At 39.8% G+C, this 19,309-nt stretch overlaps 1 protein-coding gene across 12 annotated transcripts in view; it reads right to left on the reverse strand.

The window, feature by feature from the left end:
- Positions 1–19,309, reverse strand: part of LOC105489414 (family with sequence similarity 81 member A) — a 124,298-nt gene that overhangs the window by 51,303 nt on the left and 53,686 nt on the right. For 9 of the 12 annotated variants that reach the window (XM_011754297.3, XM_071066771.1, XM_011754277.3 and 6 more), the window contains 2 exons: positions 18,429–18,496; positions 16,834–17,107 (listed from right to left, as the gene is read on the reverse strand). In XM_011754297.3, coding sequence (XP_011752599.1) covers positions 16,834–17,107; positions 18,429–18,475 — 321 coding nt within the window. In that variant the 5' untranslated portion in view covers positions 18,476–18,496. Of the gene's footprint in view, positions 1–16,833; positions 17,130–18,399; positions 18,497–19,309 lie in introns of those variants that run through there. The other 3 variants (XM_011754305.2, XM_071066772.1, XM_071066773.1) reach the window with 2 other exon arrangements.

Below are 19,309 nucleotides of genomic sequence, written 5' to 3' on the forward strand. Positions count from 1 at the left end.
TGTCATAGCAGCCTAAACTAAGACAATCATGATTTTATTTTAATGAACTTTGGCTATAAGACAGCAATTCTGATCTGTCATCAAGCATCCTAATATGTTTAGGTAGACACGCTTAGGTTCATAATACATATAAATCAATATAATTAGTGTTTCACATTGGAGTCGTAAATTTCTAAACTTCGTTGTTGTTACTTTGTCATTATATATAGTTACTACCAGTTATAAAAAAAGTAAACACTCAAATACAAACTAAATTTTTTGCCAAATTTAGATTTTACTCAGTTTTCCCTGTCTATCATGGAAATCATCACTTGCAAAATTGCACACTCCAAAAATATATGTAAATATAAAAGAGTGCTGTCTGGTTAAGGCAAGAATAACCATTACATAAAATGTGTTTCTGGATGTTGGGAAAACAGCAAAATTGAAATGACTTTCTCACTGCATTGTAAATTTTTCAAAAATCATCTTAAAGAAACATGTTTAGGCCAGCCGTGATGGTGATGGTTCATGCCTATAATTCCAGCACTTTGGGAGGCCAAGACTGGTGGGTCACTTGAGGTCAGGAGCTCCAGACCAGCCTGGCCAACACAGTGAAACCCTGTCTCTGCTAAAAATACAAAAATTGGCCAGGTGTGGTGGTGTACCTGAAATTCCAGCTACTCAGGAGGCTGAGGCATGAGAATCGCTTCAACCCAGGAGGTGGAGGTTGCAGTGAACTGAGATCACACAACTGCACTCCAGCCTGGGTGAGGGAGTGAGACCTTGTCTCAAAAAAAAAAAAAAAAAAAAAAAAAAAAAAAAAAAAAATTGGGGAAAAATTAATTAGCAGAAGTCTAAACAATTGATGACTTTAGATTCCTTAGGTAGTTTTTTTGATAAACCCGATTATCGAAGCAATTCAAGTGAACTCTCGTCAAAGCAAAGATGGGTCAGGGGAGAACTCAGTGAGAAATAAAGCTAGAATTATCTAGTTTCATAAACAAGTTCTCCCTGAAACTCAGAAAGCAAAGAATGGCTGAACAGCACAGCCTGTCACATCTGAGAGTCGATTATAGAAGATTAGGTTCTAGAAGAGCTTCCAAAAGGTAAAGTAGAAAAGAGCATATTTTTGGAGTTTTGCCACATGGGTTTATTCTCAGCACTGCCGCTAACTGGCCTTGATACCTCAGGCCACTTCACTCAGCCTATCTGAAAAGGATGCTCTTTGCATTGATAACTTCAGTCTTTTCTAGTCCTTTTTGCTACCAGCATATCTACAACTGGCTTCACTCTGTATTGGGCATTTATTCACTTAATAAGTATTTGCTGAGGTTTGAATGATGGTGCCCCCTCCAAAAATCATGTTGAACTTAATCTCCATTGTGGTGGTATTAAGAGGCTTGGTATTTTGGGAGGTGATTAAGTTATGAGGGCTCTACCCTGAATGGACTGGGGCCCTTATAAAAAGGGTTTGTGGGAGGGGGTCCACTCTGTTCAATCTTTTTGCAGTGTGAGGACACAGGATTCGTCATTCTTGCCCTTCCACCTGCCATGTGAGGATGCAGCAAGAAGACCTTACCAGATGCCAAGTGCCAGTGCCTTGGGCTTGGACTTCCCAGCCTCCAGAACTGTGAGAAATAAATTTCTGTTCTTTATAAATTACCCAATCTCAGGTATTTTGTTATAGCAACACAAATATACTATGACAGCATTCATAGCATTTTACTCCAAATATTGTACTAGACAATGCAAAGATGAGTAAGACAAGGTTCCTCTCTTTTTGAGAGGCTTGTAAAGAAACAATGTTAGTCCTATTCAATAAATGCTATAGTAACAGTGGCATGAGTTAGGTGTTCAGGATACACTGAGGGAAAGGAAACTGGGAGCATGAGAGGAACTGGCAAGGAGGGCTTCCTAGAATGAAACTGTTAAATAGCGTCAGTGGCCCAGCTGAAGTTGGAAATTATGTATTTAAAGTGGCTCTGGCTGGGCACTATGGCTCACGCTTATAATCCCAACACTTTGGGAGCCCAAGGTGAGAGGACTGCTTGGGCCCAGGAGTTCAAGACCAGCCTGGGAAACACAGCAAGACCTTGTCTCTAAAAAAATAAAATAAAATAAAGTGGTTCTGGCCATTGGAGTAGTACATGGCAGCTACCAAACGGGAAATTATTCCCTGGATCTGGCAGTTGCAGCTAAAACACTATCACCTCTTAACGTTGACAGAAAAAATTAAGACGAGGATTTCCTAAGGGTAGAGTTATACGGTGCTTTTACCTGGATGGGGACGGTAACGTCAGAATAGACTGACTCTCATCTCTAGTCTTCCCCTACCCCCATAAGCAAAGGGAACAGAGCTGAGTTCCCACAGGAAAGTGCTGGGTATTCTAAGAATGGGGAAGTAACACTATTTTCTAATACGAAGCATGGTGGAAGTTTGTATTTTTTGTAACATACCTTAGCCCCCTCTTATCTGAAGGGGACACGTTCCAAGACTTCCTGTGGATGCCTGACACTGCAGATAGTACCAAACCCTACATATACTATGTTTCTTTGATCTGATCATCAAGATATCTACTAAGTGACTAACAGGTAGGTAGCATATACAGTGTGAACTAAGGAGGGATTCACATCCCACACGGGCTGGGGAGTGAGAGATTTCATCATGCTACTCAGAATGGCACACAATTTAAAACTTATCAATTGTTTATTTATGGAATTTTCCTTTAATATTTCCAGATCATGGTTGGCCACAGGTAACTGAAATTGCGGAAAGTGAAGCCACAGATAAGGGGGCCTACTGTACTTCTTTGCCAGTGGTTGAGGGGATGGGAACCTGAGAATTCTTATTGATCCCCATCACTTGGATTTTACCTGTCATTAGATTTAGGTGCAGCAGAGCTATCAGTCTCTTGATGAATCTGAAATCCCTTTCAAAATTGAAATGTTCAAGTTGGGGTTCTTCAATTTTGTACAGTTGTCAACTTAGGGTTGCTTAGTTTTTAGCCTCTGGGATAAAACTGACTCAGCACCCAAAAATAAAACTGTAAAGATCATTCTTAATATAGATACCAGCTTCCAAAGACAAGTACATTATTTACAGCAATTTTGTAAACTTTCTACGTTCCTCTGAGGTTGTTCTACTTCTTTAGTTGCAGGTAATTGGACCTGACTAACTTAAGGGGGCAAATGGAAATTATTGGACAATGCAGCAAGACTCCTGTCTCTACAAAAAATAAAATAAGTAGCTGGGCATGGTGGCCTGTGCCTATAGTCTCAGCTCCTCAGGAGGCTGAGGTGGGAGGATCAATTGAACCCAGGAGTTAAGAGGCCTCAGTGACCTATGATCATACCACTGCACTTGAGCCTGGATGACAGCCAGACCCTGTCTCCAGAAAACATTAAAAAAAAAAAAAAAAGAAAAGAAAAGAAAAAGAAAAGGAATGGGGAAAGGAGCACACAATCAACAGGGAAGCTGGGTTATGCAGGTTGGGAAGGAGATACAAAGAGTATTTCCTGAGGTTCAAGCAGCAGGAACTACTAGCCAGTATCCCGCAGGCAAAGTGGCTGCAAGGAAGGTACTATGGCCATTTCCAGTCTTGGAATCAGCCTGCTCAGGTTTTTGTTTTGGTTTGGCTTGGTTTGGTTTTAGTTTTCAATGTAGCATCTCCCTCTGTCACGCATGCTGGAGTACACTCGCATGACCATGGCTCACTGCAGCCTCGACCTCCCAGGTTCAACAAATCCTCCCACCTTGGCCTCCCAAAGTGCTGGGATTACAGGTATGAGCCACTGCGCCCAGCCCAGCCTGCTCAGGTTTTAAATTCCAGGAAGGGAGGGTCTCAGTGCTCTGGCCTGAGTTATGGGCCCCAACCCCTTTAGCTAAAAAGGGGGAAAGGCAATCTGATTATTAGCCATCCCAGTCTGTACTCAATGAAAGAAAGGTAAATCCCAAGAGAAATCAAATTGCTGTGACCAAAAGAAATCGGAATGGATACCATAAGTCACCAAAGCCACAAAGATCCATTGCACTGTCTTACTAACAAATACACAGTTGTTTCCTTTAAACATCATAAGAAGTATACACTAGAACTCTTAGAACCCTGAAGACAAATGCACTTCAATTAGGATATAATTACAAGTGAATCCTTGTCCTTAGTAAACATATGCGAGAATCTCAAAGAACAGTGAAATCTGATAACTATATACATAGGCCAGAGCCAAGAGGCACAAGCTTGGTGAGAATTATCAAAAAAAAGAGACCAGGTACAGTGCCTCATGCCTATAATCCCAGCACTTTGGGAGGCAGAGGCAGGAGTTCAAGACCACCCTGGGCAACACAGCAACACCTCATCTCTACAAAAAATAAAAATAAGAAAAATTAGCAGGGCATGGTAGCACATGTCTGTAGTCTCAGCTACTCAGAAGCTGAAGTGGGAGAATCAATTGAGCCCAGGAGTTTGAGTCTGCAGTGAGTTATGATTGCACCACTGCACTCCAGCCTGGGTGACAGAGATTTGGTCTCTCTAAAAAAAAAACATGAATTATGCAAACAGTAGCCATAAAGGAGCTGGAATACCTATACTGATATCAGACAAAACAGACTTTAAGAAATATTACAAGAGACACAGAGAGACTTTTTACAGCCAAAGGGTCAATGCATCAGGCAGATATATGCAATTATAAACTTATATGAGCCTAACAACAGTGCCCAAATACATGAAGCAAAAACCAATAGAACTGGAAGAAGAAACAGACAATTCAGCAATGAGAGTTGGATATTTCAATAACTAATAAAACAAGAAAGAAAATCAGTAAGAATAAGAAGGCCATCAAACAAGTCTCAAAAAATGTAAAGAGATTAAAAATGTACAAAGTATGTTCTCAGCCAGGTGTGGTGACTCGTATCTGTAATCCTACCACTTTGGGAAGCTGAGGCAGGAGGATCACTTGAGCCCAGAAGTTCAAGACCAGCCTGGGCAACATGGCAAAACCCTGTCTCTACAAAAAATTAGCTGGGTGTGGTGGCATGCACCTGTAGTTCCAGCTACTCAGGAGGCTGAGGTGGAAGAATCACCTGAGCCCAGGAGGTTGAGGCTGCAGTAGGCTGTAATAGGGCCACTGCATTATACCAGCCTAGGTGACAGACTGAGACCCTGTATCAAAAAAAGAAAAAAAAGACGGGTGTTCCAAGATGGTTGAATAGGAACAGCTCCAGTCTGCAGCTTCCAGCATGATTGAAGCAGAAGACGGGTGATTTCTGCATTTCCAGCTGAGGTACCTGGTTCATCTGATTGGGACTGGTTGGACAGTGGGTGCAGTGCATAGAGGGTGAGCTGAAGCAGGATGGGGTGTTGCCTCACCCGGGAAGCACAAAGGGTCAGAGGATTTCCCTTTCCTAGACAAGGGAAGCCATGACAGACTACCCAAAAAAACAGGGCACTCCCACCCAAAAACTGTGCTTTTCCCAAGGTCTTAGCAACTGGCAGACAAGGTGATTCTCTCCCGTGCCTGGCTCAGCGGGTCCCACACCCATGGAGCCTTGCTCACTGCTAGCACAGCAGTCTGAGATCGATCTGCAAGACAGCAACCTGGCTGGGGGAAGGGCGTCCACCATTGCTGAGGCTCAAGTAGGTAAACAAAGTGGCTGGGAAGCTCAAACTGGGCAGAACCCACCTCAGCTCAGCAAGTCCTACTGCCTCTATAGACTCCACCTCTGTTGGCAGGGCATAGCGGTACAGAAGGCAGCAGACAACTTCTGCAGACTTAAATGCCCCTGTCTGACAGCTCTGAAGAGAGCAGTGGTTCTCCCAGCATGGCATTTGAGTTCTGAGAACAGACAGACTGCCTCCTCAAGTGGGTCCCTGACCCCCATGTAGCCTAACTGGGAGACACCTCCCAGTAGGGGCTGACAGACACCACATATAGGCGGCTGCCCCTGTAGGACGAAGTTTCCAGAGGAAGGATCAGGTGGCAATATTTGCTGTTCTGCAATATTTGCTGTTCTGCAGCCTCTGCAGGTGATACCCAGGCAAACAGGGTCTGGAGTGGAACTCCAGCAAATTCCAACAGACCTGCAGCTGAGGGACTTGACTGTTAGAAGGAAAACTAACAAACAGAAAGGAATAGCATCAACATCAACAAAAAGGTCATCTACACCAAAACCCCATCTGTAGGTCACCAACATCAAAGACCAAAGGTAGATAAAACCACAAAGATGGGGAGAAACCAGAGCAGAAAAGTTGAAAATTCTAAAACTCAGAGCACCTCTTCTCCTCCAAAGGATTGCAGCTCCTCGCCAGCAATGGAACAAAGCTGGACGGAGAATGACTTTGACGAGTTGACAGCGTAGGCTTCAGAAAGTCGGTAATAACAAAGTTCTCTGAGCTAAAGGAAGATGTTCCAACTCATCACAAGGAAGCTAAAAATCTTGAAAAAAGATCAGACGAATGGCTAACTGGAATAAACCGTGTAGAGAAGACCTTAAGTGACCTGATGGAGCTGAAAACTATGGCACGAGAACTTTGTGACGCATGCACAAGCTTCAACAGCCGATTCAACCAAGCAGAAGAAGGGGTATCAGTGATTTAAGATAAAATTAATGAAATAAAGGGAGAAAACAAGGTTAGAGAAAAAAGTAAAAAGAAATGAATAAAGCCTCCACGAAATATGGGACTATGTGAAAAGACCAAACCTACATTTGATTGTTGTATCTGAAAGTGATGGGGAGAATGGAATCAAGTTGGAAAACACTCTGCAGGATATTATCCAGGAGAACTTCCCCCAGCCTAGCAAGGCAGGCCAACATTCAAATTCAGGAAATACAGAGACCACCACAAAGATACTCCTTAAGAAGAGCAACCCCAAGACACATAATTGTCAGATTCACCAAGGTTGAAATGAAGGAAAAAGTGTTAAGGGCAGTCAGAGAGAAAGGTCGAGTTACCCACAAAGGGAAGTCCACAGGACTAACAGTGGATCTCTCAGCAGAAATCCCACAAGCCACAAGAGAGTGGGGGCCAATAATCAACATTCTTCAAGAAAAGAATTTTCAACCCAGAATTTCATATCCAGCCAAACTAAGCTTCACAAGTGAAGGAGAAATAACATCCTTTACAGACAAGCAAATGCTGAGAGATTTTGTCACCACCAGGCCTGCCTTACAAGAGCTCCTGAAGGAAGCACTAAACATGGAAAGAAACAACTAGTACCAGCCACTGCAAAAACATGCCAAAATGTAAAGACCATTGATGCTGTGAAGAAAATGCATCATTTAACAGGCAAAATAACCAGCGAACATCATGATGACAGGATCAAACCAACACATAATAAAATATTAACCTTAAATGTAAGTGGGCTAAATGCCCCAATTAAAAGACATAGACTGGCAAATTGGATAAAGGGTCAAGACCCATCAGTGTGCTGTATTCAGGAGACCCATCTCATGTGCAAAGATGCACATAGGCTCAAAATAAAGGGATGGAGGAAGATCTACCAAGCAAATGGAAAGCAAAAAAAAAAGCAGGGGTTACAATCCTAGTCTCTGATAAAACAGACTTTAAACCAATAAAGATCAAAACAGACAAAGAAGGCCATTACGTAACGGTAAAGGGATCAATTCAACAAGCAGAGCTAACTATCATAAATATACATGCACCCAATACAGGAGCACCCAGATTCATAAAGAAAGTCCTTAGAGACCTACAAAGAGACTTAGACTCCCACACAATAATAATGGGAGACTTTAACACCCCACTGTAAATATTAGACAGATCAACGAGACAGAAGGTTAACAAGGATATCCAGGACCTGAACTCAGCTCTGCAACAGGCAGACCTAATAGACATTGACAGAACTCTCCACCCCAAATCAACAGAATATACATTCTTCTCAGCACTACATCGCACTTATTCTAAAATTGACCACATAATTGGAAGTAAAGCACTTCTCAGAAAATGTAAAAGAACAGAAATCACAACAAACTGTCTCTCAGACAACAGTGCAATCAAATTAGAACTCAGGATTAAGAAACTCACTCAAACCTGCACAACTACATGGAAACTGAACAACTTCCTCATGAATGACTACTGGGTAAATAACAAACTGAAGGCAGAAATAAAGATGTTCTTTGAAACCAATGAGAACAAACATACAATGTACCAGAATCTCTGGGACACATTTAAAGCAGTGTCTAGACAGAAACTTATAGCACTAAATGCCCACAAGAGAAAGCAGAAAAGATCTAAAATTGACACCCTAACACCACAGTGAAAATAACTAGAGAAGCAAGAGCAAACAAATTCAAAAGCTAGCAGAAGGCAAAAAGTAACTAAGATCAGAGCAGAACTGAAAGACATAGAGACACAAAAAGCCCTTCAAAAAAATCAATGAATCCAGGAGCTGTTTTTTTTTAAAAAAAAAAATCAACAAAATTGATAGACTGCTAGCAAGACTAATAAAGAAGAAAAGAGAGAAGAATCAAATAGACGCAATAAAAGATGATAAAGGGGATATCACCACCTATCCCACAGAAATACAAACTACCATCAGAGAATACTATAAACACCTCTACACAAATAAAATAGAGAATCTAGAAGAAATGGATAAATTCCTGGACACATACACCCTCCCAAGACTAAACCAGGAAGAAGATGAATCTCTGAATAGACCAATAATAGGCTCTGAAAATGAGGCAATAATTAATAGGCTACCAACCAAAACAAGTCCACAACCAGACTGATTCACAGCTGAATTCTACCAGAGGTACAAAAAGCAGCTGGTACCATTCCTTCTGAAACTGTTCCAATCAATAGAAAAAAAGGGAATCCTCCCTAACTCATTGTATGAGGCCAATGTCATCCTGATACCAAAGCCTGGCAGAGACACAACAAAAAAAGAGAATTTTAGGCCAATATCCCTGATGAACATCAGTGTGAAAATCCTCAATAAAATACTGGCAAACTGAATCCAGCAGCACGTCAAAAAGCTTATCCACTACAATCAAGTTGGCTTCATCCCTAGGATGCAAGGCTGGTTCAACATACGCAAATCAATAAACTTAATCCATCACACAAACAGAACCAATGACAAAAACCCACCTGATTATCGCAATAGATGCAGAAAAGGCCTTTGACAAAATTCAACAGCCCATCATGCTAAAAACTCTCAATAAACTAGGTACTGATGGAATGTATCTCAAAATAAGAAGAGCTATTTATGACAAACCCACAGCCAATATCATACTGAATGGGCAAAAACTGGAAGCATTTCCTTTGAAAACTGGGACAAGACAAGGATGCCCTCTCTTACCACTCCTATTCAACATAGTGTTGGAAGTTCTAGCTAGGGCAATCAGGCAAAAGAAAGAAATAAAGGGTGTTCAGTTAGGAAATGAGGAAGTCAAATTGTCCCTGTTTGCAGATGACATGATTGTATATTTAGAAAACCCCATTGTCTCAGCCCAAAATCTCCTTAAGCTGATAAACAACTTCAGCAAAGTCTCAGGATACAAAATCAATGTGCAAAAATCACAAGCATTCCTATACACTATTAACAGACAAACAGAGAGCCAAATCATGAGTGAACTCCCATTCACAATTACAGAAAAGAGAATAAAATACCTAGGGATCCAACTTACAAGGGATGTGAAGGACCTCTTCAAGGAAGAACTACAAACCACTGCTCAATGAAATAAAAGAGGACACAAACAAATGGAAGAATATTCCATGCTCATGGATAGAAAGAATCAATATCATGAAAATGGCCATACTGCCCAAGGTAATTTACAGATTCAATGCCATCCCCATCAAGCTACCAATGGCTTTCTTCACAGAACTGGAAAAAACTACTTTAAAGTTCATATGGAACCAAAAAACAGCCTGCATTGCCAAGATAATCCTAAGCAAAAAGAACGAAGCTGGGGGCATCACGCTACCCGACTTCAAACTATACTACAAGGCTTCAGTAACCAAAATGGCATGGTACTGGTACCAAAACAGAGATATAGACCAATAGAACACAACAGAGGCCTCAGAAATAACACCACACATCTACAACCATCTGATCTTTGACAAACCTGACAAAAACAAGAAACAGGGAAAGGATTCCCTATTTAATAAATGGTGCTGGGAAAACTGGCTAGCCATATGTAGAAAGCTGAAACTGGATCCCTTCCTTACACCTTATACAAAAATTAATTCAAGATGGATTAAACACTTAAATGTTACACCTAAAACCCTAAAAACCCTAGAAGAAAACCTAGGCAATACCATTCAGGACATAGGCATGGGCAAGGACTTCATGACTAAAACACCAAAAGCAATGGCAACAAAAGCCAAAATAGAAAAATGGGATCTAATTAAACTAAAGAGCTTCTGCACAGCGAAAGAAACTACCATCAGAGTGGAGAGGCAACCTACAAAATAGGAGAAAATTTTTGTAATCTACCCATCTGACAAAGGGCTAATATCCAGAATCTACAAAGAACTCAAACAAATTTACAAGAAAAAAACAACCCCATCAAAAAGTGGGCAAAGGAAATGAACAGACACTTCTCAAAAGAAGACATTTATGCAGCCAACAGACACATGAAAAAATGCTCATCATCACTGGTCATCAGAAAAATGCAAATCAAAACCACAATGAGATACCATCTCACACCAGTTAGAATGGCAATCATTAAAAAGTCAGGAAACAACAGATGCTGGTGAGGATGTGGAGAAATAGGAACACTTTTACACTGTTGGTGGGAGTGTAAATTAGTTCAACCATTGCGGAAGACAGTGTGGCGATTCCTCAAGGATCTAGGACTAGAATTACCATTTGACCCAGCAATCCCATTACTGGGTATATACCCAAAGAATTACAAATCATGCTATGATAAATCATGCACATATATGTTTATTGCAGCACTATTCACAAGAGCAAAGACTTGGAACCAACCCAAATGTCCATCAATGATAAACTGGATTAAGAAAATGTGGCACATATACACCATGGGGCACTATGCAGCCATAAAAAAGGATGAGTTCATGTCCTTTGCAGGGACATGGATGAGACTGGAAACCATCATTCTCAGCAAACTATCACAAGGGCAGAAAATCAAACACCGCATGTTCTCAATCATAGGCGGGAACTGAACAATGAGATCACTTGGACACAGGGAGGGGAACATCATACGCCGGCGTCTGTCAGTGGGTGGAGGGCTGTGGGAGGAATAGCATTAGGAGAAACACCTAATGTAAATGATGAGTTGATGGGTGCATCAAACCAACATGGCACATGTATACCTATGTATCAAACCTGCATATTGTGCACATGTACCCTAGAACTTAAAGTATAATTAAAAAAAAAAAAAAGAAAAGAAAAGAAAAAAAAAGGATGTTCTCTGCGCCCAACCATAACCCCTAAAATGTCTATGGAACCACAAAAGACCCCAAATAGCCAAAGCAACCCTGAACAAAAAGAACAAAGCTAGGGCTGGGCGCAGTGGCTCACGCCTGTAATCCCAGCACTTTGGGAGGCCAAGATGGGTGGATCACCTGAGGTCAGGAGTTGGAGACCAGCCTAGTCAACATGATGAAACCCTGTCTCTACTAAAAATATGACAATTAGCCTGGCGTGATGACATGTGCCTATAATCTCAACTACTTGGGAAGCTGAGGCAGGAGAAACACTTGAACCTGGGAGGCTGAGGTTGCAGTGAGCCAATATCATGCCACTGCACTCTAGCCTGGGCAAAAGAGTGAGACTCTATCTCAATAAATAAATAAATAAATAAATAAGAACAAAGCCAGAAGCATCCACTACCAGACCTCAAAATACACTACATAGTTGTAGTAACCAAAACAGCATTGTACTGGCATAAAAACAGACACATAGAACAATAGAACAGAAAAGAGAACCTAAAATTAATCCACGTATCTACAGCCATCTGATTTTGGACAAAGGTGCCAAGAACACTCATTGAGGAAAAGACAAATCTTCAACAAACGGTGCTTGGAAAACTGGACATCCATATGCAGAAGAATTAAACTAGGGCCCCCCCCCCACCCTGGACAAAAACAAAACTCCAAATGGGCAAAAGACCTAAATGTAAGGCCCGACATGATAAAACTAATAGAAGAAAACACAGGGGAAACACTTCAGGACACTGGTCTAGGAGAAGATTTTATTAAGAAGACCTGGCCGGGCGCGGTGGCTCAAGCCTGTAATCCCAGCACTCTGGGAGGCCGAGACGGGCGGATCATGAGGTCAGGAGATCGAGACCATCCTGGCTAACACGGTGAAACCCCGTCTCTACTAAAAAGTACAAAAAACTAGCCGGGCGAGGTGGCGGGCGCCTGTAGTCCCAGCTACTCGGGAGGCTGAGGCAGGAGAATGGCGTAAACCCAGGAGGCAGAGCTTGCAGTGAGCTGAGATCCGGCCACTGCACTCCAGCCTGGGCGACAGAGCGAGACTCCGTCTCAAAAAAAAAAAAAAGACCTCAAAAGCACAGGCAACAAGAGCAAAAATAAACAAATGGATTATATCAAACAAAAACGCTTCTGCACAGTAAAGGAAACAATCAACAAAGTGAAAATACAACCTACAGGATGGGAGAAAAATACCTGCAAACTATTCATCCAATAAGATTAGTATCCAGAATACAGAAGGAACTCAAACATCTCAACAGCAAAAAATATGCAATTTTTTAAATGGGTAAATGATTTGAACAAATATTTATCAAAAGAAGACATACAAATGGCAAACAAATATATGGAAAAAGGCCCAATATCACTATCAGGGAAATGCAAATCAAAATCACAATGAAGTATCATCTCACTCCAGTTATAACGGCTATTACCAAAACACAAAAAGTAACACATGCTGGCAAGTATGCAGAGAAAAGGGAGCTCTTATACACTGTTGGCGGGAATGTAAACTAGTACAGCCACTATGGCGAAAAGTATGGAGGTTCCTCAAAAAACTACAAATAGAACTACCATATGATCCAGCAATCCCACTACTGGGAATTTATCCAAAGGAAAGGAAATCAGTATATTGAAGAGACATCTGCACCCCCATGTTTATTGCAGCACTATTTGTAATAGCCAAGATATGGAGTCAAACCTAGGTGTCCAACAATGGATGAATGGATAAAGACAATGTGGTATATATATATATACAATGGAATACTATCAGCCATAAAAAAGAACAAAATTCTGTCTTTTGCAGCAACACAGATAGAACAGCAGGACATTATGTTATGTGAAATAAGCCAGGAACAGAAAGTTAAACACTGCATGTTCTTACTCATATGTGAAAGCTAAAAAAAGTTGATCTCAAAGAAGTAAAAATTAGAATAGAGAATACTAGAGGATGGGATGGGTAGGGGGAAGGGAAGGAGATACAGCAATTTGTTAAAGGACACAAAATTACCTTGATCTGGTCACTGCATATTAGATGTATTGAAACATCACTATGTACCCCAATAATATATATAATTATTGTCTGTCAATTTTAAAATTTTAAAATTAGTAACAAAAACAAAAACATCTGACAAAATTAATAAAACCAAAAGTTGGTTCCTTGAACAATCAGGCACAGTATTAAGATGGCAACTCTCCCCAAATGGATCTATACATTATTTGTTTTTATTATTATTGTTATTATTATTTTAGAGAAAGATAGGGTCTCACTATGTTGCTCAGGCTGGTCTCAAATTCCTGGGCTCAAGTGATTCTCCTACTTCTCTCTCCCAAAGTGCTGAGATTACAAGTGTGATCCACTGCACCCAGCCTTTTTAAAATCTATACATGCAAAGCAATGTCTATCAAAGTCACCTTTTTAATATAAACTGATAAGCTAATCCTAAAATTTAATTGAAAATGCAAAGGACATAGACTAGCCCAAAAATACCTTTTAAAAAGAACATAGTTGGATAACTTATATTACTTTATTTCAAAAATATACTCTAAAACTAGAAATCAAGACAATGTGGTATTGACATTAAGAAAATCATACAGATCAGTGGAATCCAGAAATAAACCCTTATATTTTTTGGTCAATTGATTTTCAACAAAAGGACAAATGGGAGAAGGATAGATTTTCCTAGGATAGCAAGATGAAAAAAAATTAACTTAGACCCTTACCTCACACCATATACAAAAATTAGTTCAAAATAGTTCACAGACCTAAGTGCATAAACTAAGAATCTTGAATTAAACATAGGGGAAAATCTTTGTGACCTTGAGTTAACAAGCAAATAGTTGTAAAGACACAACACCAAAAGAATAAACCATTAAAGAAAAAAATTGATATTAGACTTCATTAAAACTAAAAATGCTCATACTTCAAAAGACACACTATTACAAAAATGAAAATATAAGTCACAGAATGGGAGAAAATATTTGTAAATCACATATCTGATAAGGGAATTGTATCCAAACTACATAAAAACTTGCATAAGTTATCAATAATATGACAAATAACCCAATGTAAAAATGAATTCTGATACCTGTTACATTATGGATGGACCTTGAAATCATTATGCTAAGTGAGAAAATTCAGACACAAAAGGATAAATTACTGTCTGATTCCACTTATATGAAGTAGCTAGAATAAGTAAATTCATAAGGACAGAAAATAGAATAGATGTCACCAGGGGCTGAGGGGAAAGTGGAGTGGGGGGTTACTTTTTAATGGGAACAAAGTCTCAGTTTGGGATGATGGAAACCTTTTGGAAATAGACAGTAATAATGATTGCCCAACATTGTGAATGTACTTAATGTCATTAGATTGTACACTTAAAATGGTTAAAATGGTAGCTTTTTTCCCACAATGAAGAAAATCTAATTTTTAAAAAATGGGTAGAAGACTTAGACATTTCACCAACAAAGACATACAAATGATCAATAAGCATACAAAAAGGCGTTCAAGATCATTAGTTACTAGGAAAATACAAATTTAAACCATAATGAGATACCACTACACATCCATTAGAATGACTACAATAAAAAAAGATAATGCCAAGTATTGCTGAGGGCTAGAGAAACTGGAACCTTCATATATTGCTTGTGGGATTGTAAAATGTTATAGCCACTTTGGAAAATTATTTGACTATGTTTTAAAAAGTTAAATATAAGCTCACTATAAGACCCAGAAATTCTACTCCTAGTAATTTACTCAAGAGAAATAAAGACATATTTTTACATCAAAGACCTGTCACAAGTGTTCATAGCAGCTTTACTCATAAAAGCTAAGAACTGGAAACAATCCAAATGTCCATCAGTTCCTGAATAGATAAATACAATGTGGTATATCCAGAAAATAGAATATTACTCAGACATAAAAAGGAATATGATACATGCTAGGATATGTCTGAACCGCAGAAAGATTATGCTAAATGAGAGAGGACAGGCTCACATCTGTACAGTGGCTCATACAGTGGCTGTATGGCTCACATCTGTAATCCCAGCACTTTGGGAGGCTGAGGCAGACAGATCACTTGAGCCCAGGAGTTCAAGCCCTGCCTGGGCAACATAGTGAGACTATGTCTCTAAAAAAAATACTACATTATGGATGGACCTTGTAATATTAAAAATACAAAAATTAGCTGAGCGTGATAGTGCACACCTGTAGTCCCAGCTACTTGGGAGGCCGACCTAGGAGGATTGGTTGAGCCTGGGAGGTCAAGGCTTCAGTGAGCCACTATTGCACAACTGCATTCAAAACAAAAACAAACAAACAAACAAAACAAACAAATAAAAAAAAAGAAAGAAAGAAAAGGAAAGAAAGAAGCCAGAAGCGAAAGACCTCATATTGTAAGGTTTCCATTTATATGAACTGTCTGGAAAAGACCAATTTCTAGAGACAGAAAGTAGATGAGTGGTTGCCTGGGACTGGGGTAGAAGTAGGACTTGACTGCAAACAGGCTTATGCGAATTTTGGGAAGATGATGGTAGTGTCCTAAAATTGAATTGTGTTGAGGTTGCACAATTTTATAAATTTACTAAAAATCATTTAATTTTACACTTTTTGTGACATTTACGTTATATCTCAATAAAGCCATTAAAATAAATAAATACAAATCTGACAATGGAAAAAAAAAGAAATGAGGTTTAATTTTAGGAAGCATAATTCAGATATAATCTCCATCATAGGAAACAAAAGTTTTCCTTAATCTAGCCATATATCTATTATTCATATATTCAATCATTACATGTGAAAGATATGAACATTGAGTAGTGAGGGAAACCCAAGCCCTAAATGATCTGAAGCTTCCTGAACTAAACTGTGTGGTCCCTGTGATTGTTCAATAAATAGCAGTAAATCTACCAATTCTAAAAATAGACAATATTGGCCTTTTATTGGTCTCACTCCAAAGAGAACTACAGCAATAAAAAGGGGAGTCTGAGGAGCAATTCGAATGCCTAAATTGTCTGAGTTATAAACTGTATTACATATAATCATTATGAACTAGAAACATTTAACCTGAAACAACAAAGTCTGACCTTAGTAACTGACTTAATAGCTGTCTTCAAAGATGTGAAAGATTACAGAGAGAAACTATTTGACTAGTTCTTCCCTCTCTTCATTAAGAGTCAAACAAAATAAAGTCATTTAATAATCAGCAAGGTAAATTTAGATTAAACATAACACTGACAGTCACTATTATCAAATACTGGAATAAATTTAATTAGGATATTTCCACAAGCTGTCTCCTTGGCGATCATTAAGAATAGACAAGACAGACAGCTTTGTTCTAAATGCATTACTGCCTGGGAGGTAGGAATTAGACTTGGGTGACCTCCTGACATGGGGCAATTCTGTGGCAAGGGACATAGGCCACCTGACTTTCACAAACCTTACCTCGATATCCCGATTAAGTTGCTTCACTATGGCAGTTATGTTTCTGATATGCTCCTCCAAGAAAAGCCTGGCCAAGCGGTCACCTCCCCCTTTGTTTTGCATTTTCTGCAAACTGTTGACAATGTCATCTTTAATCCGAAAGGCGTGCTCTACAAGGGCGGCGGTGGTTTTCTCGTGGCAGAGGATCCTGTCTTCCAGTTGCTCCACGAGGCTTACAGATGAGTACGGTGCCATGGTCAGGGACTGGCTGTGTCGGGGCATGGTTCTCACTCGCCTGCAGAAGGGAATCATGAGGGCTGTTCATTGGGAAAAGAGAATTTTGAAAGCCAGATTCAAAACTTCCCAGAGAGGTTTGGAAATACAAATTATCTATAACCACATGCTAAATAGGGTTTGAGGCAGGATTTCTGCCTAAAAGAGTTTTCTTCATGAGCCGGGAAAGATCTTTAAATAATCATGCCCACAGATTTAAGTGTGCTAGAAGTGGTCTCCATGGCTTCCAAGAGCAAGAGGCTGGCAGACTTTGGTACACCGAGATGTCTCCCCAATATAATCTATGTTATCAAGATCAAGTTCAAACAAAGTCTCCTAACATGCTCTCCTCCTCCTCCCTTTCTGAAACAGTGGTTACAAACTCAATGCCTACATGGGTCAGGCAGGTGACATCAATGAGTGAAGCATACTACATATGAGGCAATAGGGAGTGTTAGGGACTTTGGAGAACTGGAAAGGGTATTTCCCAGCTAAAGGGAGCCACGGTTCTGCTGCACCCATCAGTAACCATCAGGGACTTCAGGTCCCTTTTTCCAGATCATCAGATATTTCAAGAAGAGCTAGCAAATTCAGATTTGATTGTGAAATCACTTGATTTTAAAATGTTAACGATTCATTTTAAAAGTATTTAAGGCCAGCGCAGTGGCTCACACCTGTAATTGCAACACTTTGGGTGGCTGAGGTGGCAGGATTGCTTGAGCCCAGGAGTTCAAGATCAGCCTGGGCAACACAAGGAGACCCTATCTCTATAAAAAACTATTTAAAAATTAGCTGGGCATGGTGGCACATACCTATAGTCCCAGCTACTCAGAAGGCTATGTGGGAGATCACCTAAGCCCAGGAGGTCCAGGCTGCTGTGAGCTGTGACTGTGCCACTGCACTCTAGCCTGGGCAACAGAGTGAGACCCTGTCTCCAAAAAGCGTATTCAAGAGCATGCAGGCCAAGCAATGTACTTCATGAGCCAATTTTGGCCGATAGGCCCCTAATCTGCAACTTCTGATTTGAAAAGCTTAACAGGGATGTTAGCCTCAAGTCCCCAGAGTTATATTTCACTCTCGACAGGACTACTGTCGAGACAGGACTACCTACTGCAGGACTACTGTGAAATCTCTATTTCTTGGGGTCACTGAGTGGTCCACAGTATCCTATAAATTGAAAGCTAGAGGACACAACAGTGTTTCTCTTGCCCTTGAACAAAACCATTCTTGGATAATGTGACAGCCCAAGCTTTCATTTATAACTATCACACCCACTAGCAGCCCCCATGGGATGAGTGGAAAGGAAAAGTATACCTTAGATGCATATTTTCCATAAATTATACCTTTCCTTGGTGACACGAGAAGGAAGTACAGTGCTCCGTTGGGCCATTTTCTTTTTAATAATTCACATCTGTTGAAAAAATAAGCACTAAATTATTTAACAGTTTATATCTAGAACTTAACCTCAAAAGCTTATTATTAAGCTGCTAAGTGGATCATAAATTATGTTGAAACACTGATCAGTTATATTATTAAATGCCTTGTATCATATACATGAAATAAACAGCATATGTTTCCAAATAAGAAGAAAAGCAATCAAGCAAAATCAAAGCTCTTCTGAAATTAATACAGCTAAGCCTTGCAAGACAGATCAACACGGACTGTGCAATGGAGTTTCCTGAAGCTTCCTCACTTCAAATCTGCATCTCAAGCTTGAGAAACCACTTTAACAGAAACTAGAGTGTCTTTAATAGGCTTATTCAATCTTATACTTCTCTGTAGAAATTTGCAGGAAACTACCTCAGTAAATTTGATCTCAGAAAATTTTTACTACTTGTTCCATCGTAAATGAAGAGTACTTATTTCTAAATTAATCTCAAATAAAATAGCACATGATCAATGTGATCTGATTTGTGGGAAGATATCTATCCACCAAGGGAACGAGAATGATATTCTTCATTAGAACTTGAAAACTTTATAATAAGATACAATCATTCATATTTCATCTTGCATATAAGGAACATTTGGCCATCGCAACTCATTAGAAATATGAAAAACACTAGAGAATGTTTAAAATACTTTTTTAGGTTCCTCAATACTGCCATCAATTGCCTTAAAACAATGAGTGCCTACTAACCATGATCAGATTCCATAATTAATTCTCATTTAGATGCTGGATTCAGAAAGCATTTCTGATTGAAATCACTGTTTTGGCATCATCTCT

The sequence above is a fragment of the Macaca nemestrina genome, chromosome 7 (genome assembly GCF_043159975.1).
Source record: "Macaca nemestrina isolate mMacNem1 chromosome 7, mMacNem.hap1, whole genome shotgun sequence".
Taxonomy (NCBI): domain Eukaryota; kingdom Metazoa; phylum Chordata; class Mammalia; order Primates; family Cercopithecidae; genus Macaca; species Macaca nemestrina.